This window comes from Plectropomus leopardus, chromosome 10, assembly GCF_026936395.1.
Source record: "Plectropomus leopardus strain MGB_pleo_1.0 chromosome 10, ASM2693639v1, whole genome shotgun sequence".
Lineage (NCBI taxonomy): Eukaryota > Metazoa > Chordata > Actinopteri > Perciformes > Serranidae > Plectropomus > Plectropomus leopardus.
Window position 1 is genome coordinate 15,577,107 of NC_142185.1, and position 23,546 is coordinate 15,600,652.

At 40.3% G+C, this 23,546-nt stretch overlaps 1 protein-coding gene across 2 annotated transcripts in view; it reads right to left on the minus strand.

Moving 5' to 3' along the window:
* Positions 1–23,546, minus strand: part of erbb4b (erb-b2 receptor tyrosine kinase 4b) — a 381,424-nt gene that overhangs the window by 134,602 nt on the left and 223,276 nt on the right. For both annotated transcript variants that reach the window (XM_088083126.1, XM_042495287.2), the window contains exons 4-5: positions 5,243–5,374; positions 1,126–1,191 (exon numbers count right to left, since the gene is read on the minus strand). In XM_088083126.1, coding sequence (XP_087939252.1) covers positions 1,126–1,191; positions 5,243–5,374 — 198 coding nt within the window. The remainder of the gene's footprint in view (positions 1–1,125; positions 1,192–5,242; positions 5,375–23,546) is intronic.

Consider the following 23,546-nt stretch of genomic DNA (forward strand, 5'->3'; position numbering starts at 1 on the left):
GGCAGATAGATGTAAAAAAAAATAATAGGATGACATTTACAATAGGTTGGAATGAGCAACCCCTAACTAACCTCTTACTAATAAACATATACAACATAAAAACTGTGGCGGCCATTCTTTAACCATACTAATTGCCATTAAAAAAGAAAAACAATGAGAACTACTGGTTACTTAGTGATGGAGTGGTGCAAAAACTTATGTTTTTTATTTAAGCTTAGGGGAGGGACACACAACTTTAAATTGTTTAATTGTTGTATGCTTTTTTTTTTCAAAATACATATTTTACAGCTTCATTGTTAGGAGACTCCTTCACAAAATTGATATCTCCCACCCCTGCTTTAAACTCATTGGATCTGATGCCCCACCTTTGAAGTGGTATCATGGCATTTTCTGGGAGACTGCCTCAAGCTAAAGTAAGAGAGTATGCTTCACCAGAATTTAAAGGTGTCCTTGCAGCATTTTAAGGGAATGAAAACAAAATTTGTCTTAGTTTTACGTGATTGTACACTAATGAAAACATACTTATGAATATTATATTCCATTTCTGCAAACAGATCCCCCCCACAAACTGTTCCTTTGATAAAAAAAGAATAATATGGCAAAGTAAACCCTACACCAATGCTGATTTGGTATCAAATTAGCCTTTTTTCAACTTCGGGATTTTGTTTTCCAATCAATCCAACTGATACTTACTGATATTATTCTGCCCGCTGCTGTCACTGCTGTGTATGTTATGGTTTATTGGGGGAAACAGTCATCAATATTGCACATATCACTAATGTCGGTGATGTGTTTGCGTGTGAGGTGCTGGCTGATTATATTTTGTTGAATTTGTGTGGTTGTGTGGTCATGTACTGCTGAAGTTCACACATAATTTGTGTGACGACATGATTTATAAGGAGAATTTCCATATTGCTTAAGAAATTAGCTTTTATTTGTTTTGGTATAAATTTTCACTCCCTCCATGCTGTTTGTTTATTGCATTGGCCCCAATACCAACATTTTGTGAGGAAAAAAAATGTCTACATATTTACATTGAAGGGAGGGTTAAATCACTTAGTCACTCAGGAAAGTCCCTTGAAGGCCATGTGCTGTGTCTTTGGCTAAAAATAGCAATGTACTTACAGCTCTGACACTGGTCCTCTTTGGGTCCCCAGCAACGACCATTACAGGAACGATGGCACTTTTGACCTGCACAAGTTCAAGCAAAAAAGATGATTGGCATTTCAAATGATTACTTAATCATAAAATGTGATCAGTATTAGCCTTCAAAACTCCATATTTGATGAACCTTAAAATGGGCTAAAGGCGGTTAGCTGAGTCTGTGTGCCATCAAACACTCCACTGAATCCCAAATTGTTCCAAAAAGTGAGCGAGGAGCTAGGTGTCCCTTTGGCTCACCTTTGAATACACCTAGTGTGTGTGTGTGTGTGTGTGTGTGTGTGTGTGTGTGTGTGTGTGTGTGTGTGTGTGTGTGTGTGTGTGTGTGTGCTTGTGCACTGTTTTCTGTGCAAGCTGATTACACTGAGCTGAAGTGTTGTTCTTAAGATAGGAGTCTTCATTTTAATTGCATTTCAAGCACTTTGTGTTAATTATACCAAATTCCAGCTATAATTTTACCAAGCACTCACAATCTGCAAAAAAATATAAGTACTTTAATTCTTCTTAGGACTAGTGTGTTTATATGATATGATAGGTTAATTAATTTATTTGATTAAAATAGAGGTTTCTACTGTTGTAATCATTAAGTCATTGTAACTTTTCAACATTCACTTACACTACCATTTAACCATGTTTTGGCTGGTATTATTATTATTATGCAAGAAACATGATGAAACTTGCTGTCTTTTTGCAACAACACAGTCTCTCCCCTGGCTGGTACATGCTGTTCCAGTCATAAAAAAAAAAAAAAAATTAAATAAACTTGGCACAGGTTGTTTTGTGAAAATAAGACAATCCTTTATGTCACTTCACTTTCAATCAGCCCAGCATGAAACCAGCAGGTTGAGATAAAAAGCAGTGAAGCAGCAGAAAGCATGAGCAGAACGCAGCATCGTACCCTCAATGCTTCAGCCAGTGCCTTTCTGGGTTTTTTGGAGGACTTAATTGACTGCCTAGTAATTGACTGCGGGGGAAGTGAGCCTGCATAAGTGCTGAAGCGCTGTCCTCTGTCCATCAGCCTCTCCAGATGAGAGCTATTAGCATCGATACTGACTCTATTCCCCAACATGAGCCTCTCCATCTTCTGCCCTCCTCTTCTTCCTCGTCCATGCCTCTCCCCACCACACATTTCATCCCTTTCATCCTCAATCCACTCTACGCTGATTCATCACTCTTCTGTGACTCTCTTTCACCTAATGTCTATCCCTGTGTCTCTTTGTCTTTTTCCCAGTCTGCCCCTCTGCTCCTCGAGTCTATTCAACTAAAAACAGCACTTCGACAATGCTTAAGAAAGTGAGGTTGACAGCCTTTACCGTATGAAAAGCAGCACACAAACAGAAAAATAATACAAATGTCTGGCAGCCATAAGTGGTTGTCTGACAGTGCAAAGTGTGCAAAACCTCTGCTGCACTTAGTTATATCTCAGTTTTCCTCTCAGCCATGCACCCTGGGAAGTCAAGACAAAGAGTTTTCATTTAGTGTCCAAGGTCTTCACTATCTCAACTTATAAATTCTCACTGACCTAGAATAAACCTGTCCCACCCCTCTTCCTGCACCATAATCTTTTACAGCTTTTTTTAAAACAGCCCCGGAAGGTTAAAATGTCGAGAAGGCTGCCATGCCAAGAGCTGGTGCGGGGTGACAGACAGATGGTAGGTTTTGAACTGGATCAACGGGGTATGGATTTTTAAATTACCATCCTGTTTTGAAAAGAGAACCAATAAACACAACAACCGTGGCACAAATAAGTCACAAGTTAGAACAGCGTAAATCTTGTGTCTCCCCAAAGAATGAAATGGAGATTATGTTCTCAATTGTGGATTACAGGTTGGGAGACCCTTGATCTTTTGGCGGAGTAGAAGACTTGCACAGGAGTAAGGGTCGATCCAGGGCTAACGGGGCTGCAGGGAGGAGGGTGATTGAGCAGAATATCAATGCTCAGAGCTGTTAATCTGCATTTGAAGCCTTCAGCGAGTGCTGTGAGAGGAAATCCAAGGACATTTGCAGAGACTGTCTTCTTTCTTAATGATAAAACATTTTATTATGTAATTCTGTATTTGTTGATGAACGAGACCAGACGGCTTAAAGAAAATAATGATAAAAAGGAACATATTTAAATGTGAAACAGCTTGAGCACTAAATTAATAACAAAAGCAGCGTGTTAAGAGGTTAAGTCGATGGATAAACAGAAAAGGGTCAAAAGAGGTGATTTAATGCATCTTAACCTCACTAACAACCATCTCAACCACCCTCTCCCCCTTACCGCCTGACAGATCAAATGTGTTTATTTTATCCAAATAAATCCCTTCATAATTCTAAACATCTAATAACACATCGGCCAGATGGCTACAGCGGGAAATGAATATGATGTGAGCAAGCAGTCAGTGTGGATTGTTATGGTAAACGGATTGACAGAATGGGGTCAAGGGGTGGTTTTGTGATGACAATGTTTTGCTGCTCACACTTGGTCACTTGTTGTGAATGGAGCAGGTTGAGATGTGGGGTCTCCTTTGGACCATTTTTCTTGTCACAATTTACCAGCCCACACTGCTTTGTGACAGGATAACTGAGTCTGCTCAGAGTCCTGTACATCTGAGTTCCAGGATCCTTCAGGTAGAGCTGACTATGCTTTTAATCAAGATTGTTTAATGGAATTGAGTCACGTGTTGTCATGAGCTATCCTCGTTTACCACCACAACTCTCTAAGAAATACATGAAATGGCGTGTAAGACAAATTAAAGGGGCTTTCACATAAGTGTCACGGGCCTGGATCTGAAAACACCTGACTGGAATGTCCAGTTCCTGTGATTAGTGTAAGCACTATGTACCGTACCCTGACACAGTATGCCATTACACTGTACTCCAGTGTAGTAGGCATCAATCAGGTGTACCACAACATAGGACTTGACTGCAATTTAATGAAACCACAAGGAGATTTTATCAGTTATGAAAAAGTCTTAATTTAATACTGATGCCTCTATATCAAACATCAGTGCAGCCCATCGCAGGCAGACCCAGATCTGGCTTGATGTTTCCTTTGACCTGCAGTCGGAGCTCTCGCAGGAGGTGGAGAGCTCCATACACAACAGTAGCTGCTCCCCCTTTAGCCAGGAGCACAGCTTTGTCTGGCTGCGAAGCTGCTCCCCACTACAATGGGGATCATACTCGCTCACTGTACGTATCAGTCTTACTTAATAAGAAAACATCATACAAGGTTTCACTGTTTGAGGTGAAAAAAGAATCAGAGCCAATTAAAAACACCCATTTGGTAGAACTGATGTTAAGACCTGAAGGTTACAGGGTAAATATTGATAGAGAAAGTTAAAGAGCAGCAGTTGCCCAAAGTCATTTCCACCAAGTGCTATTGAGCAAGGCAATTAAAGTGTTTGATTTTACAAATCAAAGGCTGTTTACAGGCTGGTCTCTGAGAGTTCTACTGAAAATTAAAAAAAAAGGTTTAGGCTATAATAAAGTGAGTAAAATTAAAGGTAAACTTCAGAGGGAGCTGTGCAAAATCTCATGAATTGAGAGCTGGTTGTGACTCAGGGGTTTGGAGATAGTGAGAGGTGAGGTGACCTCACTTCTGTAACCCCCTGCTCATCTTTACTTGTGGCTAGTGTCTCAAGTTTAATTGAGCTGCTAACACATAATGCCAGTTTACAACCAAACTGTGGGTGGTTGAGTTGCATTGTGGGTAATGGGGGAAGAAAAATGTATGGTATAAAAAAGGCAATACCTTTGCTTGTGCTGCATGTATTTAATATTTTCTTATATAGTTCATCATAAAACCTCCAATGCTGCACAATAATTTATGCTGCAATAGAATTGCCATCCAGGTACAATAAACACGTATTAAACTGAAATGAATCAAACTGAACTGCAATGCTAAATCTGTGAGAACTCTATCAAGCCTAACCTGCTTCTCAGTGTTCAGTAGATTAGACTGTGATTTGAATGTACAGATTCAAGCGTGAATGAGTTTAAACACAAGTGTGGAGCAACAGTAAAACTTTGTTACAGAAAGGTTTGAGTAAAGTGCTGTCTGTTTGTCCTCTACATTTGTGTGTGTTGTGTTACTCACATGTGACGCTGCTGTTGGTGGGCACCACCACAGGATGGATCCGAGGGTTTTTTACAATGTCCTGCCAATGGATTGTGTCTGCATGACACAGGAACTTGTTCTGGTCAACATACACGCCTCCACTCAGGATCTCTGTGAAGAACAAAAAGAGCACTGAGTCAATTCAGATACACACAGGACCTACTGTGTACCAAACCGTTGCCTGGAGGATACACCTAATTCAGCAATCCTTCTACCAAGCTCCTGATGTGATATTTAATTGCCAGCTTTGTGCCCCTATCATTTTATAATTAGCAACTGACATGGCCAGACACTGCATGTTCAAATCAAAATCATGAATCACTCGATTGAATAGGCACATTATCATTTTCTTCCCATCTGAGGGCAAGAGCAGGGTTGGGGTGTGGGACACACACACACATCTGATGACGGTTATTCTCCTGAGGCAGCCAGGACAAAGCCGTGTCATATTGCAGTTATTACAACCTCTGATCTTTTCCCATTTCGTTGTTTTTCCCATTGTTCTATTCCCACGCTACGGGCAGACAGGATCAATTATGCCTCGCTACCATCACAACACCAAGCCCGTCTGAGATTTAAGCCCCAGTAAGGGACAGCAGCCACAGCAAGTTTGTAATTTTATATTTCATCAAGGTGGCAAAAAATTTGTCATACAGTATCTTGCCATCAGAATATGAATCAGCTTTTCAAACCAATGATTGCCAGAGGATTGATTCATTTCGTCACACACGCACACAAGTCTGTTGAATGATCGGACATGGAAGGTGGTTTCGATTATTGTTGTGCAGGAGTTTAGAGAATGCCTAATCCTGACTTTTTATGTGAGGAAGAGTGGGAAACAGAAAGAAAGAGAGACAAATAAAGACTGGAGAAAGAAAGCCACAGAGAGATGGATGGCAGGAAAGAAAGAGAAAGTGAAGCCCAGTAGCAGATTTGCATTATTTACAGAGCTTGTGTGTTCTCTATCTCACTACAAACAGATTACTGACACAGGGCTGAAACCGATGAGACACATAATCATACACGAGGCGCCCCGCCAGCACCACACTGAAACAGCCAAATACAATATCGTCCCACAAAGGCCCGATTAAATGATACTCCTTGGATAATAGGTGGTGGTGGTATTACCTCCACCAGCCCCCATTCCCCTCCAACCTCAGCTCTCCCTCTCTATCTTTCTGCATGTGCGGTGGGAGTTAGGGAGAGAAATTAATCCTGCCTCTCACCACAGGAGGGATATCGCTCGGCTAGGAGGAGGCCGCGTCTCAAATTCAAATTGTTTGCACAATAAGATGCTGCTGGCAAAGTAGGGCGATGGACAAACCAACAGACAAAGCAAAGCAGTTATTATGACAAAAACGCCAGCAGGACATCTAGACCCTGGTTAGGCAAGATACCAGTACTTCCTCCTGAGCATTCACCTTCATACTGGCTGGTGGGATCGTAACTGGAGCCAAAATATGTCAAATTTAGGTGTAAACATATCCAAGACATATTTCTCCACAGTACTCACAGGTTCCAATGGGCTTTGAAATTCCTTTCCTTTGTATAATGTTGAATAAATGAATAAATGTCCAAGTAATTTATATGTAAATAAAGCACATAGATTCAAGCGACCTGTCTGTCTCTGAGTTAGCCTCAATGCTTGACATCCTGAGGAAAAATGTAAGATGGAGACATACAGAGGCAGTTTTAAAGTGATCTGAACGTGATCATTTTAAAACTGATTCCTTCACTCAACGATTAGTAAAAATGCAGCCACGATCTTAATCTATTTGTGACCAAGTTATTGCCGTATTCGTCAAGGATTTTCCGAGTCCGAGTAAATTTCACAAAACAGTTACTTGAAAGTTATGGCAAACATCTTTCATTTGAACACTGTGGTGCTTACACACGCAAACCAAAGGCAAGGCTTGCTCCCCTGCAAAAGACTTCATGGTAAAAATTGAACATTAGCAAGCATGCGTTGAAAAAGAAGAGAAAGCACATTAGAATGATGGATGAATGATGATGTTGGCAGCGTACATCTCTGCAAACCACAGATATGTAAAATTTGTATGTTACTATATAGTGGCTATGTTGAAACTTTACATACTTTTAAACTTCAACAACCCTGTAGTTCACGTGTGGTTATCTTTAGGCACTAAAAACATGGTAACACAATCACTCCTGGAAATGTCACAGATGTCTTGCTATAATACATTGGTTTGGGTGGTACCATTGCCACTGGAAAGGCCGCCAATGTCTTGCTGGCACACGCACTCTTTTTGATGGCACAATTGCTGCTGAAATTGGCACTGAAAAAATATCCAGTTTTGGTGGCACTATGCCACTGGAAATGCCACTGATGTGTCTATAAAAGTACCCGGTCTTGGGGGCACAATGTCGCTAAAAATGCAGCTGATGTCTTGCTAATACAACCTGTTTTGTTGTCTGTTGCTCTCGACCAGCAGTCTGCAGCTTCACAGCAGTCTTGCCTAGATCTCAGGACATCCACCTTCCCCTCCATCTCCCAGTGACAAAGTCAGCTCATACACTTGTGATCAGAACTAAGACACATTAGAAACATTAATATGATTCACAAAAAATATAAAAATGTAATGTATCTGTGGTTCAAGGCAACATTTTCTTCTGCTGACTGAGCTGCTTTATTCTAAGTTTGAATATTTTCAAGCGACAGTGGACTTTCGGCATGCTGTCAATCATTAATCAGTCAGAGAAATGTGTCCTCACATCCATAAACCTAAGCCATACTCATCAGCATGCCACATCGATAGAACTACATTTTTTCCAGTTTTCTAATTTGGAAATGTAAACAAAAGAGTTGAATTAAGTGACAAGTTAGCCAAAGAAAACAATTGCCAGGATTCTTGTGGGTGGTAAACAAGTGAGACAAGGCGTTTCCACTAATTCCAGTCGGACGTGAGCTGCATTCACACTCTCAAACACATTGTATAATGAAAAATAAAACACTCTCTGTGAAACACTGTCACAACAAGTGACCCTCAACCACCATCCAGAGGGCTCCACCATCTTGCACACATGGTGCATTTTGACATGTGCTGCACACACAACACACTTATCTACAGCGTGACATGGCCAAGCTCCAAACGCTGGATAATAACTTAATTGCTGGTGCTTTGCTTGGGACTGTTTCAGTATTTCCCATGGCCTCTGTCCCCAAGACATAAATAATTAACAAAACAACATATAATGTTGTTTTGTTAATTATTGTTACATTACAAAATCTAAAATAACATGCAAAACTCATGCAGGCTTTGCTTTCATTACAAGTAAATGCCTGGCTTGCACATTTGCTGGATGTGCTGTTAGTGGCCAGGGGGAGATCAATGGTTAAATCCTGATGTTGATTGTTTAGTGGGTAGAGAAGATGTCTTAATTAGTTTCTTCACGTAGCTACAGCATGTGTTTCTAAACTACCCCCTCCCCTCCTGCTTTGTCCCCAGAGCAACTCCAAGCATCTCTGAATGGGTGTATGGCTTCAAAAGGCACAACAATCTTCAATATCAGGCCGCATGACCATTGGAGGAAAACAATATGAAATTCAGGGAGGCAGAACAAATGTATGCAGGCAATTATTTTGATGGTTAGTGCTTGTTGTGATTTTTTTTCTTTATTGCTGTGTGGGGATGAGTTTGATTAAGACTGGGAGGCAAATTGCAAACCAATGATCAGAAAAAAATGCCATATTAATGAGTTTGTGAGAGTGAACTAATAAGTGTTGTGTGGATTGTTTAATGAAGAAATATGTAGGACAATGGAAGCGCACAATAAATGGTTGACTCACTCGAGTGTTGGAGAACTGCGATACTTAATATCTCCAATAGTGTTTATTCTGTATATTGACAAAGATCCATGTGCTGAACTGCTGCCATCAGAACATACAAGAAAACACATTCACCCGATATCTTAACTTAAGTCCCTCTTTGGGAGGCTGGATACACTTAAACATGGAGATAAACAAGCCGACATGATAAGTAAGAGGAAACATAGTCAGCTGGACAGTAGTTAGAAAGACAGAAAGGCAGCAAGAGATTAAGAAAGACACTCAAACAGTCAGGCAAATACAGCTGATAGACAGGTATTCAATCAGAGTGACAGATGAGTTCCTCCTTCCTCTAGCAGCAGGACTGGGGATTTTACCCTATGTCTCCACTGTACTGTCTCATTGACTCCAAGAGCTTCAACTTGGTTTCGGCTCAGCGCTGCTATCAGCTCAGTGGAACAGAGGGGAGAAACTCTGCGGGAACATGAGGATGCATTTTGGGTCAAAGAGGCTAAATGCTAGGGCACAGATCCTGCAGTGAAAGGCTGAAGCTGTTGCTAGGATGCACTCAACAGACAGAATCACAGAAATACCAAAAATAAGAGATGAGTGCACACATACAGTTCACATGTAGAAAGAAGCATAGCCAAAAAACATATTCATACACACACAAACTTGGCTCGAGGCTGGCAGTAATGAGGCCCTCATTAATATATGCGTCTTGAGCGTCAATTAATTAACAGCTAGCTTCATCAGTGGCCTTGTAACCTGTGGGTCACTAATTCGAATCCCTACAAGATTTGGGGAAATGTGGGTTTGAAATGTCAGCACCACTGTACTCTGCTAGCTTGAGAAAGACACTTTATCGGACTGCTTCAGTGGCAGATAACAGAAAACTATGCACTGGGAAAAGCTCAAGAGCTATGCTGCTGTTGCATAATGACTCCATTCATTACCCAGCATCAGAAGAAGAATATACGATAATCAGTAGCAATATAGTTTGAAACGGAGGCTTAAAAAAAGCATGAACAGAGTGTCTCCGTGTACTCTGACAGACACAGAGTGCACCTGGAAAATAAAACACTCCGGGCTGCTGACTGAACTGGACCACATCCTGTACAACAAAAAAAAATAAATAAATGGAATAATGAGTGAGTCATGACTGGGGAAATTAAAGACTGGCTGTGATGGCTGTTGGATGATGGGAGAATGAATGACATCTGTTTTCATCATCCATCAGTGCATCTGTTCATCTGTCTTGATAGATGATTACTGGGAAAAAAGTAACAAAGAAAGAAAGAAAGAAAGAAATGTAAACAGTGTCTTAAATATGGGTGCAAAGGTTGAATAGATGATGCATGAATTAGCAAATGGAACTACTTCAGGAAACTGAGCCACTCCAGAGGCCACAGCCTCTTAATGCATCTTCAGCACCCCCACTGAACAACACACACTTAACACAGCACTGATAAACAACCAACAATAAACTTTAGAAGAAGACATTTTCTTAGTTTCCAGACGCTGCTCATGTTGCCACACAGCCCTGCGTCAATCACTGTGCTCTGAGTTGCTCGGTTGCCGACAGGAGATGTCAGGACAGCAAATCTCTGCCTTTGCTCTACAAATAGGTGATCTCCCCTGCCATCCATCATCTGCTGCTACACAGTTCCATCCTTGCCCTCCAGTCCCCACTGTTGCCAAGAAAATGCTTGCAGATCCCAGATGTGAGGTGTATGTGTCTATCTGTGTGTGCTTGCATCTAGGTAAAAGACAAGAAAAGAGGAAAAATGCATGGGTGCATAAATCTGCCTTGTACATTTGTGTGCGTATGGGCGTGGAAAAAGAATAGAAAGAACATTAGAATGTCTGTCCATACAGAGAGTGAACTGTGTGTGTGTGTGTGTGTGTGTGTGTGTGCGTGCACACATAGTTTCTATGTACTATGTATGTATGTATGTATGATAAAGCTTTGCAAAATTTTCTCTCAGATCCTCCCTTCTATACATATGGACGTATTTTGCCCTGTTGAATATAGCAGAAAAATGTACCAACCCAGTCACATGCATGCAATTACATGCAGAGCATAAATTCAGAAATATATTTTAAACTGTCTAAAGGCAATATATTGGCTTTTAAAACATTTTCTTTTACATTTATGTTTTTTGTCAAAATAAGAGTCAAAAGAGTCAGTCCTTGGACCACTACTTCTAAATCTTATACTGCATTTGTATAAAGTTGGTGGAGTCACAAGAGGCAGACTTTAAAGAATGAATGATCAGAACTGATACTGAGGACAGTATATATTGATTTGTAGTCATAAGTATGGATCAAACTCTTTGGGTAACTTCCTTCAGAGCTACAAGTGACATTGTTCAACTCATTTCACAGTGTGAAAATTGAATTTAAGGTTTAACAATCTAAATATGTCATCAAGACACATGTCACCTCTGTCCACAGCTATGTTGATGACACACAATTTCATCACAAGTGATGGTCTTTTATGGAGTATTTGAGATATACCTTTCTGAATTCCATCAAAACATCTTAAGGATCAACCAGGACTTACATGAATTATTACTTAAAGGGTCCGAGGCTCAACAAAATTAAATACACTTGTACATATCCTTACCTATCACTTTTTATTTGCAATTCGACTGTTTGTTTTTTTTAAATTAGTTAATTGTCATATTGTAATGACTTGTTCATATTCTAAATATACAGTCTTTAAGGGCAACAGATGGTTCATTTATTTCCTATAAGTGCAGCAGACAGTTGAGACATTTTTAAGGAACTTTGCCTTGTGATCCACCACAGGGCACTCTCAGCTTAGCCTTGTGTGCCCTCTTACCCTATCAGACTAAACTAAACTTGTTAACTGAGAAGGGAGGGCATTGGTAAGCAAAGCTATCCTAAGTGAACAATCATATCATCGGAGCATCTACACTAGGCCTTGGCCGTAGCGCAGCCTTATAAAATACCGGGGTATATAGCAATCCCAGAGGTATTTTTTCTAATACCGTTATAAAGACTAGTGCTCCTCTTTGTGTTAAACTCACTGAACGTAATGCACAGCACGCACCACCAGAGCTCAGTCTCTGCTTTTGCCGCCATATACCCCAGCAAAATTTCAAAAAGGTATGATGGTATGAATTATTAGATACTGCCCAAGCTTGTTCTACACTGTAGATGGAAAAGTAACAAACAAAGACAAGGCTGTCCGTCAACTTTGTACAAAATGCAAGTCTTACTCCACAATGATCAAATATCTATGGACTCACCTACTAATGCTAACTTGCCAACCCAATGAGGCAGCGGAGGGGCAACAAGCATAGCAACACCTATGCTTTACAACAGTGGTCAGCAACATCCGGCCAGTGGGCCAACATTGGCCCTCCAGACATTATATCTGGCCCGTCAGATTATTTTGATAATTTTGATGATTTATTTTTTATTTTAATTTTTTTTACAATATCGGACTGACAGTCCCACAAATAGGCTGTAATGTTGAAATAGAGAATCTATCCCCGTCTAAAGAATGCTAACGATACTTTTATCCATGTTGAGAGTGAGAGTGAATGACAGAGACAGACATGGTGGGCTGCACTGTAGTGAACAGCGCCTGGTGCTGAAATAGTAACATGCGATGTGTGATATGAAAAAAATATCACCAGTTCAGTAAATCATTCAACTGTTATTTTACTTATGTGACTGTAGGCCACGGTGCAACATTTGTGAACAAAGGTGATTTAGTTTGTGTTTATGAAAAACACTGACACCAAAATCTGCACAAAAAAGCTGAATCTTAAGTAAATGTTACAGTGATGCAACGATCTGACGAATAGCCGAATAGTTACTGTAAAAAAACAAACTACATGGATTACACTGAGCTATGCACTAGCTAGGGAAAAGTAATTGGCCCTGTGCACAGAATTCCACAGCGCGTCTATGCAGTGAGTAGCGGATTTAGCAAAAAGGGGCACCTGTTTCACGGAGGCAATGATGCCATCCATTGACTTGCCATCTAACATTATATTCGTTGCTCGTAGCAACAGCTGCACTGCAGATAAGACACACCAGCTTTACTTTCAGGAAACCAGGTAGGATGAAAGCATACTTGTCTTTCCATTCTTCAGGGAATTCCCTATTTACGCTGTCAACTTTCCTCCTTAGACTTTTTGACAGTGAAATTTTCTCCTGCTAGCTAGCAGGTTAAATGTTTAACTATCTTCACTCTGCACATAAAACAATATTGTACCTCCAGCACGCAAACAATTTAAAAAAATTCCATGTGTGCGTGAGGAGTGGGGTCACCGGTACCAAAAAATAATTCTGAGAGTTAAACTATATCAGAATAAGTTAGGCTCCGCTGCATGGTCAGTCCAAGTGGTGATATTTTGTGTGTAAAAAACAAGCATTAATTTTCATTCAAATCATTTTCAAAGTTGAAATGATAGGCTACATATTTATTAATCACAATAAGAAAAGGGGAAATAAAACCAAGCTCATTAAGAGCATTTCATGACTCAATTCTATTTATGAAATTCATGATTTAATTTCATAGTGGTCCTATCCATGCCCTTTGTTATTTCTTGAGTTATTTTTATCCATTCTCTGCATATCCCAAGCATGCATGTCCTATAAGGCTGTCTGTTGCAAATTTCACTCTGGTGTTTAGTCACTTTACAACCTCTTCTGACTGCCTAATATATGGCACACTCTTTAGTAGGGCGTGGCCAAAAGCTTGTAAAAATGCCATCACTGCCAAAAAAGTCATCAGTATCGTTTTGGGAGAGGGGTTTCAGGATCTCATCATGGAACTGGAGCCATGATGGAAAATTTTAAGTCACACAAGCCCTATTAGGCAAGAAATCTTGATATCACCTTTGACTCAGAACTAACCTTCAAGGCTCATATGGGCTATGTCATCAAAAAGGCCCCTTTCTCTTTTGGAGCAACACAGACAGACTAATGCACAGTTTTATATTGATGCAGTCTTGACAAGTGTAACGCTCCCTTATCCGTCTACCTTTCAATAGATAGGATATAATAAAAGGACCAATTCAATGTCATTAGTCAGTGAATATCTTAATACAAGTTCTGTAGAGAGAAATGTCTGGCAGGATGCATCACAAACTTCATATCTCCTTTAAGGTCAACAGATAGAGCACCTCCCACACGAACAGCACGCAGTTTTAACACTGTTAACGCAGTCCCCAAGCGAAATGGTGGTACCCATTCAAATGTAATTGCACTTTTATGTGTTTAACTATTGACCTGAAAAGAACAACTGCATTAATTCGACTACATAAAAGCGCTGCGTGAGAGGTTCACCAGAGAGATGGCAGTGCTGGGATTTGACTGTCTCTGAACACACTGCGGTCAAGAGCAGCAGCGTGGGCTGTGTGTGAGTGTGTTTGTGTGTGTGTGTGTGTGTGTGTGTGTGTGTGTGTGTGTGTGTGTGTGTGAGTGTGTCTCATACTGATGGATTGGTAGAAGAACGAAATGCACTGGCAACGGTTTATGGGGAGAAAAGCTCAGAGAAGACCAAAACAACTGGATGGCACCATGTTGGAAAATTAAAATAAAACTGTGATGAAAGAAAAAAAAAAGATTGAACAGAGAGAAAGACACAGCTATAAATGTGTTTTTGCGTGTATATGCGTTCAGTAGTATGTATATTGTGCGTTTGCCTGTGTGTTTGAATATGTATGTGGAGACACACAAGTCTCACATATTAAATGCACATTTAATTTTACCAGGGTGACTGACATTTATGTCTGAGTGGCCACAGCAGCGGGCAGCATCCCATGTGCAGCGCCATGTTAACACTGTGCAATTCTGCAGGGTAATGAGCAACCTCTTCCATCTCAATGTAAAAAAAAAAAAAAAACCCATTCAATTTGAAACTCTTACTTAACCAAGGCCTCTTTTCTAAGCTCTATTTTTGCCTGTCTGGCAGTCAAGTGTTTGGATGGAAAACAAGTTGCAAAATCTCCTCTAAAGGCAGTTTAAAATAAGTGACACTGAAAGTAAAAAAATAAAAATAAAATAAAAAACTATATTAATATATTTTTTTAAATGACAGTGGAGAAGATAATAAACCCTCTTGAAGGTTGTAAAGGCTGTGGATAACACAGAAGCAAAAAATGGAAAAGAAGGATATAATAGAAATGGTTGTCTTTCAGGGGACAGAAGAAGAAATAAATACCTGGATGCACAGCAGCAGTTGGCATGAGTATAAAAATGATGTTAGGTAAAAAGGTATAAGGTATTGGTCGAACGGAATAAGTTTTAAGATACAAACTTATCTGGAATTATCTGACAATATAAATCAAAACTCACCTGCTGTTTCTCTTGATACAGCAATAAGAACTGTTTCTGGTTGTGTCTTTTGTGTGGAGCAAAATACCACTCACTCTTAGTCAGGGCCCAAAATTAACAACCGCCAAGCACCAAATGCTGGTAGATTGTGGCAGCTGCTGCTCCTGAACTGCTCCTTTGCTGTCTGTGTCACTTACACAAACAAACAAACAAACACACACACACACACACACACACACACACACACACACACACACACACACACACACACACACAGTTGCAGTGCACCTGACACCAACTTGAGTGCTACTAGCGAGACAACAGATGATCCATGAAACTGTCACTTGGCGACCGGCTGCTGCTAGCTGGCATTACGTGCCTACTTATGAAGGTAAATAAATATAACAAGTAGGCCATATCATTGGAACCAAGACAGCAAACTCTTTTTTTGCCTTTACTTTGTCATCAACACCACATAGCTCCACTTCTTCTCATCTTTCATTCTGAAAGCTCTAGACATATGGTGGCGTTGTTATCACATGCTGGTGGACAGTCTGATGGCACCAGGCACATTCACATGCGATGTGCACGGGTGCCGTCACTTGAGAATGCGGTCGGTTGGGTGTGCAAGAAATGCTGAAGGACAGCATCAGGTAATAATGCTGCCAGTTACTACATAATATAAGGACCGCAAGTGCACTTATAAGGCTGGTGGGGAAGTGGATGGGCCTCACAAACAACTGACTTTCGTTTGGGAGTACAGAGTTCCCTGCCCATGTGAATGTGTGAGTTTTTTGTCAACACTTTACCATGTGCCTCTTTTGCCTAAACTTAGGTCTGTTGCATTATCCTAACCATCATGACAGTCCTCACTGTTGTGTAAACATAAGGACCATGCTGCTTCTTCTAATCATGTGCATTTGATGACATCACTGTAACAACATCCCAGAGTGTGAACAGATGACACAGAAGGATACCTAAAACATCATGAGTAGATGCACCGCTGATAGGGCGGCACTATGTGACAAGTTGGGATGAAAACGTGTTGGACATTGATACTGCATCACTGCTTACCAGAGGTAACCTATTCACACGCTCAGGATGTGGTGATGAGCTTTTCTATGTATTATTTTGTTTTAGATTTTGTTCTGGCCTCTTTTTTAAGTTTGAATTCAGCATAATACATTATTAGTGTGATAAAATGTACTGAAAGTGACATATAAACAAAAAAGGAACAAAAAGGCAATTTATTATTTTGGCCAGTGGATTGGTGGATTTTTTCATCTACCAGTGACTTTGGCCAGAGAGTGAACATTGTTCTTAGTACTCTGCCAGTGGCTCATATCAAACTTAAAATATGGAAATTTCATTAAAAATTACAGAACTTAATAATAATGGATTGGATTAAAGCTGACAATAGGAAAACATGTTTTGCTAATGATCCATCTTTAAAACTGACTCGTTCTATCTTAGAAATAACGTGTCCTTTTTGTCCTCTGTCACTTTGAAGGAGAAATCCTGACATCTTTGCTGGGATATAGAAGATGGCATGAGGGCGTCGGCCATTGCCCCCATCCCCCAAACATACGCCTGTCCTCTGCCAAGATAATTGCATTCACAGGCTGCTGATTAAATTTGGCCCATCCCTCACACAATTGTTTCCTATGAGTCTTTATGAAAAATGGCTGAGATTTGGGGATTATGGAATTATAGCCGAGCAAGGCAAAGCATCTGCTTAAAGATGAGACGAGGAAAAAATAAAATCATGACAGAATGTTTGTGGAGGGAGGGGGGGCAGCCTTGCTTATTTTCAACTTAAACTGTGATAAAACCCTGGTAATCTGAGCTTTATGGGCAAGGCGGAGGAGGAGGAAATCATATTACAATACCTTGAGATAAGACAAATCTACAAGCAACAAAGAAAAACAAAACCATGAAAACAAATGAGGAAAGAGACAGAAAAGTAAGACAGAAAAGATTAGCAAGGAGGACAGACAAGTGAGTGATTAAAAAAGAGTAAAAGGACCTTCAATTGCTGCTGCTGAGGGCCACTTAGCTTATCAAGGCTGATGTGTGATCAGCCTGCCAGCTGAATTAAAATGAGCCACGCTCTCTGGAATGGGCAAAACAAAAACAGGGTCTGAGGGAGGCAGAGAGAAAGAGAAGGAACGATGGAAAAAAGAGGAGAGAGAGCATATCCTACCACAAGCATACCAAGTATGTCAGTTTTACCACAGAGGAAGCTGGCTTCAGTCAGTGTATTATTTGCTTAGGCAACAACACGTCATTGAGGCCTTGTTTTTCCAGGTCTACTGAGACATTCAGTAACACACTGCAGGCCATGGCTTTCACTTTGTTCACAGAGCACTTGAATCAGCCAAGGTGGATAAGTCCACCCAGAAGACTGTAGAGCATATTTAAAATGAAACTACAAAGCAATTAGAAAGCATGCACCTTAGCCTGAGCTGCATATCGTCTAAATTTGTTATTTTAATATCATACTCATGATAAATCGTTAGGGGTAGGCAGGTTGGACTTGTTATCAGTCACTAATTCAATACCTGGGAGACCAGGAGACAGGCAAGGACAGCTGAGGCAAAGTTGTTAAGCTTTCTCATTCCCACAGGAATTTACTAAAAAGTGAGATTTTTGATTGCGTATTCTAGACCGTAACAATTTTGGAACTTTGCCATCCACCTTTTCACTAACAGGATAAAACTAGGGTTGACAAACAATTATTTTTTTAATCACAATTAACTGCAGAATTTCAATAGTTTATCAGGATTAATTAGGTTTGTTAATCATATGTTTTCAATTCCACTAATTTGCTTTTCAAAATAGTTATGAAGTCTATATTGACAAGGTTTGACAATTCTTACCAGATTGTCTTGATTAGAAATCAAATGGCAGCAAAAAACTGCACGGGACTAGCAACACCTGGGGTTGCTGTAAAGAAGAGACCCATGAGTAGCCATACAACCCATTTTCATTCAGATATCTGAAGGTCAGAAGTCAAGGAACTGTAAAATGACAATGCTGTTTTGGCATTGCCAAAATAGGGAAAAAAAAATCAAAAAATCAATTCTTCATAATACTCAACTATTACTTGCACTTTTTTGCAACTATAAATTGATTGCAGGACAGAATGTTGGAAAATGTGTGCCAATATCCATATATTTAACAATCCCTGTGCCTCTAACCTCTGTCATGGCCGGCTTGTCATTCCTTCTCAAGAGGTTAAAAAATTTTTCTACACATAATCTGGACCTTAGAGTGCATGCACCAGGGACAAACAGGAACACCATATTGAGATGATGCCTCAGAAGCCTAACCTGCCTCAGGTTATTAGTATTAGGTAGTGTTATAGGTGTTATTAGGTAGTGGAAGGTGCAGATTGAGCTCTGTGCAAGTGATAGTAAATGTAGTGCATTACAGCAATAGCTCTTTTAAAAGCGGGACCTGAGTATTTCATGCCATGGCTGAAGATGTGACTGGGAATTGCCACCCTTACGACTTTACTGCTAATAAATGAAATTCCTAATTTGTAAGAAAAAAGTAAAACCAATATGTGCATCAGCAGGGATAACATATTTTTTTATGTGAAGTCATAAATAATGGCTGATATCAAATAGCTGTACTGTATGTTGCTTATATACCTGTTAATATATTCCCCAAAAGGTCACACTCAGTTTTTAACAACACAAAAATGTAAATACCAATGAACCAAGACACGATGTGTTTGCAAATGGTCTATTATCACTCAAGATAGAAACTGCTTCAATGACAAAGCAGCAATAAACAATAGCTCAAATTGTGGATGCAAAGCAAAGCTTCACCACCACAGTGTCTTTTCATTGTCTGCCATTGATTTGTACTTTCTTGCATGAACTACCATATCTTTGTCTCTCAAGTCTTGATAATATCAAAGGATAATGTTGGCTAACTTTTTGCCAAAACACTTGAATTTCTTGCTGTTTTATTTGCTTCAGTGTTTTCAAGGTAAGACTGCCCACCCAGTGTGTCAGCCAGCATTACACTGTCTCTGAACACTACTGTGGAGCAAATGCTTTCAGACCACATCCATGACCAAACTAACGTCTGTGTATGGGCAATAAAATGTGCCTCCCAGCCTGGTTGTTGCTATAACAGACTGTCATAAAAAACTGAATATGACATTATCAAAGAGGCAACACCTGGTAGATGTGGAGGAAACTAACACAGAGCTTCAGAGAAAACAGTGTAGATGGAAGCCAGATCTTTTTAGCACCACAACAATAAATGTACCATAGAGAGGTGGCAGAGAAGTCAGGAAACGCTTAAAAATGGTGAAGTCACGCCTGGTGTTGCATAGAGTAACCCCCACGATATCTCCATGGGGACCTGAGATGAACAGAAAAGTCCTTTTCATGTCCCATTACCCACCGCTGCCCCCATCAATAGCTGCTCTACTTACCCAAGGCCTCAGCCTAGGAGGCAAAAAATAAGCATATTAATTATTAAGCTGCCAGGGGAGAAAGGGGAGGAGTCGTAGCATTGGAGGGTGATCTCTGTGTTTATGTGTGTGTCGGCACTAAGGCAAGGTTATTAAATTGGTTTTGGGAGCACTGCTTCTTTTAAACTTGTGGAAAGCACAATTGGCAGTTGAAGCTGAAAATCACAGGCCTTTTATCCAACTGTTTAAATATGTACTTAAATCTTATTAGCATATAAGATATGCTGAATGATTCAAAGATGAACCACTTTCGCAGACCCAAACTCTAGTGTTTTTGTAAAGCAACACATTCTGCAACTTGTCAAAATGGTTGACCAAAATGAAGGCAAACAAAAAACTACAAGAACAAAGCCTACAAACACACTGACACTGATTTCCAAACTTGCTAAAATTGATGTTGAACATCTCACACCTTCAACAGTGAAAGCTTTTTATCACCTGGAGTCCACAGGTGTCCATTTAGGCATCATAACTAAGCTGATAGAAAGTGACATTTTCCTCAGTGGCTTTTGAGACCCACCGAGCTGCCAGTCAGCTCCTATTTTATTTGCTTTTCCACTCATTTTGCTCTTCCTCTGAGATGAGCACTGAGCGCCTCTGACATCAAAGACCTGTCTGAAACACAGTCTGGCCCTCACAATCAAAGTAAGAACTGCATGTCAAGGCTGCACAGCCATGCACTGACATGGTAAAGCCGCAGTGACAGCCAGTCAATGACAGAAACTGAACATGACAATCACAGTGTTTGTTTTGAATCTGCAATCATATCTGTGTCAGAACTTACAAAAACAGAATAATGAATAGAAAGGAGTAGATACAGCACAGACTGGACTAACAAGGACATTCTAACATAAAAAAGGGAGAGGCCCTCATTTGTTGTTTGTATGTATTTGTATTTGAGCAGTGTTTGTCCACATCCGGTTGTCTGAATGACAAAGCAGCGTTAACACCACCACTGTAGCATTAGGTTTTGATACTATGCAAAATTGTTGCAAAGTACAAGTTTCACAAAAAGATGCTAGATGTTTGCATGAATCAAAGTTTATCTAGATAAGAAGAAATAGTTTAAACAGGCGCATAGATGTAGAGCAGGTCTGTTGAAACCACCAGAGTTTAGAAATGACAACAGCTAAGGAAAGCCAGTGTTGTGTTAGTGCAGAGCAGACATGGACAGGCTGTGAGGAAAAGTACGCAGTGCCTTTTTCACTAAGTTTAACAATTCCATATAAACACAGTAAAAGAGTTACTGCATACTTATTTCTAGGGCTGGGTATTGTTAAAAAATTACGACTTACCGGTACCGACACCAATACCTTTAAAGTGATACCAATACCAATAGAGTACTTCATTTGATATCCATTATGTGAATGGAGTGGTGTGTATATGTTAAAACCTCAATTATCAGACTGGAGAGAGAGAGAGAGAGAGAGAGAGAGAGAAAGAATGAGACAGAGAGAGAGAGAGAGAGAATGAGCATGTTATCCTCTCTTAAAACAACCCACCAATGCTGTTAGACATTGACAGTGACGTTTGGTGACAGAAATTGAAACTGCACATGCTGCTGAGTGTGGGTAGCTTTGCACAAGGGAAAGTTGAGAGTCCATCCAGCTGCACATAAAGTGACAGGGCTAACTGTTGGCATCAAACGGCTTTTCATCAACAGGTTTACCAACAGAGTCGAGCCATTTTGGTGTTGGTGTGAGTTTGTTGGGATCATTTAATGGCATTGTGCTGGATGGCATTGTGGTAGCTCATTCTTACTGAGCAGAATGAGCATTTCCCAGGAGTATAGCAGCCCTGGAGATGGTTAAAAGAAAGTCTGCCGATCCAACAGGTTCAGGCCCACAGTGCAAAAAGGATCAAATACAGGTATGCAGACATTTTGATACTATTTGGTTATTTAGGTTGATACCTTAAAGGTGTTGAGTAGCGGCACCCAGCCTTACCACCACAATGCTACGACGACGGCAGCAGATGTAAATGCAGCAGCCTGTAGCTCCTCAAATCCTTCCTACTTTTTCCCTCTTTTTTTCTTTTTTTTTCAATCCTGGGGCCCTTCTGCTGAAGCAAGACTTTTCTACGATAGAGAAGCACTTATCAACATTGGGAAAAGTTTTGTGGATTTTGGACTGAATGCAGCAGACCGTCGGAGGATTCCCACTGATGGCATACGCCTAGCGGCCAGTCAGACCAGAGGGGATGAACAAAACAGATGAAGAGAGGGAGGAAAGCCGGCATCAGGGCGAGGCTGACCTGATTTGGACTTGGAGAGCTGTTCCTCTACCTTCCTCTGGCTAATGACCGGTCACAAGAAAAGTGGATGAAATGTGATTGAGACTCACAACGGGAAATCAGAGACTGCCCTGCACACATCTTCACACAGACATGGTTAACCCCTAACATTCTGGTTCAAGCTAATGCACAAGATAGACTGATCTTGTTGGGAGCCATAAGGACATAAGACTCTGAAGCAAATTCAAAAAATGCACTGCAGGAAATGAATGATGCCACCACCAGCAACATGCCGAAAGAACCAGATGGAATTTTCATAGTAGCTGGTGATTTTAATCAACTCATCCTTCAACTCCAAAGATGTAGCAGGATCAAGGAAAAATTAAATTTTGTTTTTTAAACTTTATTTAAAAAATGACTAATAAATCTGCCTTCTACCTTCTTTTAACACTAACAAGTGTCTGCTTTAAAACATTGCACAGTTCAAGTAGCTGAGAAACACATGGTAATTTACATAACCTATAGATAAATGAATCCCCAGCACACATCCTTAATAAGACATATTAACACTCATTCTGTCCCCTGCTCTCTGCTTACACAACAGTGTAGAATTCTGACAAGATTTCAACTAAGTGAACAGCGTCCTGTTGGTCTGTTGGAGCCAGTTTTACATCTACATCATAGCAGATCTTAGCCTGATCTTAGCCATAGCCTGAGGGGATGGAAATATTGGAGGAAAAGAGAAGAGGACTGTGTTTTGATTATTAATTGGCATTAAAATTCCTTCCACGCCTACTTTAACTTTTAATGAGGTGAAAGTCGACTCTCCCTTCCAGCAGGCCGTAGAGGTTCAGTTTGGAAGGCAAATTGGTAATAAAGGGTATGTAGTCATGTTTTGGCAAGACTGGATATTTCTCTAGCTGACGAAAGGTGAGGCAGAGGTGGAGGCTTGGGCTGGACAATATTTCTAATCAGCGGGGATGTTACAGTCCTTCTACGTTGGTCTCTAATGCAATCATGGGCTTAGGCAATGTGAATAATTTATTGGAAACAGGCACATAGAGCACATACAGTATGAGCGCTACATTGATGTATTCACACACAAGCATTGCATGCATAAAAGACAAAGACATAAATTGGCCCCAAAACAGAAAAAGATAACAGCTCCTTATATGTGAATAACTTCTAAAACTACAATGGTGTCTTAAAGTGCAGACCTGCACCAAGGCCAAATGCCCTTCCTCACAATGTTGACCAAAGTAAAAAATATTTTTTGTGTTCACCCCATGATTCAATCTGCTCCATAATTTAATGAGTTTTTCCTTGGCCCATCCTGGACGTTTAGACTAAGTTTCATGAAGAGGTTTTCTCAATTAACCTGCTGACAAACTGCACAGAAAATGTGACTTACTTGGAAGATGTATAAAAACATTAAGCATATTTTTTCAAAT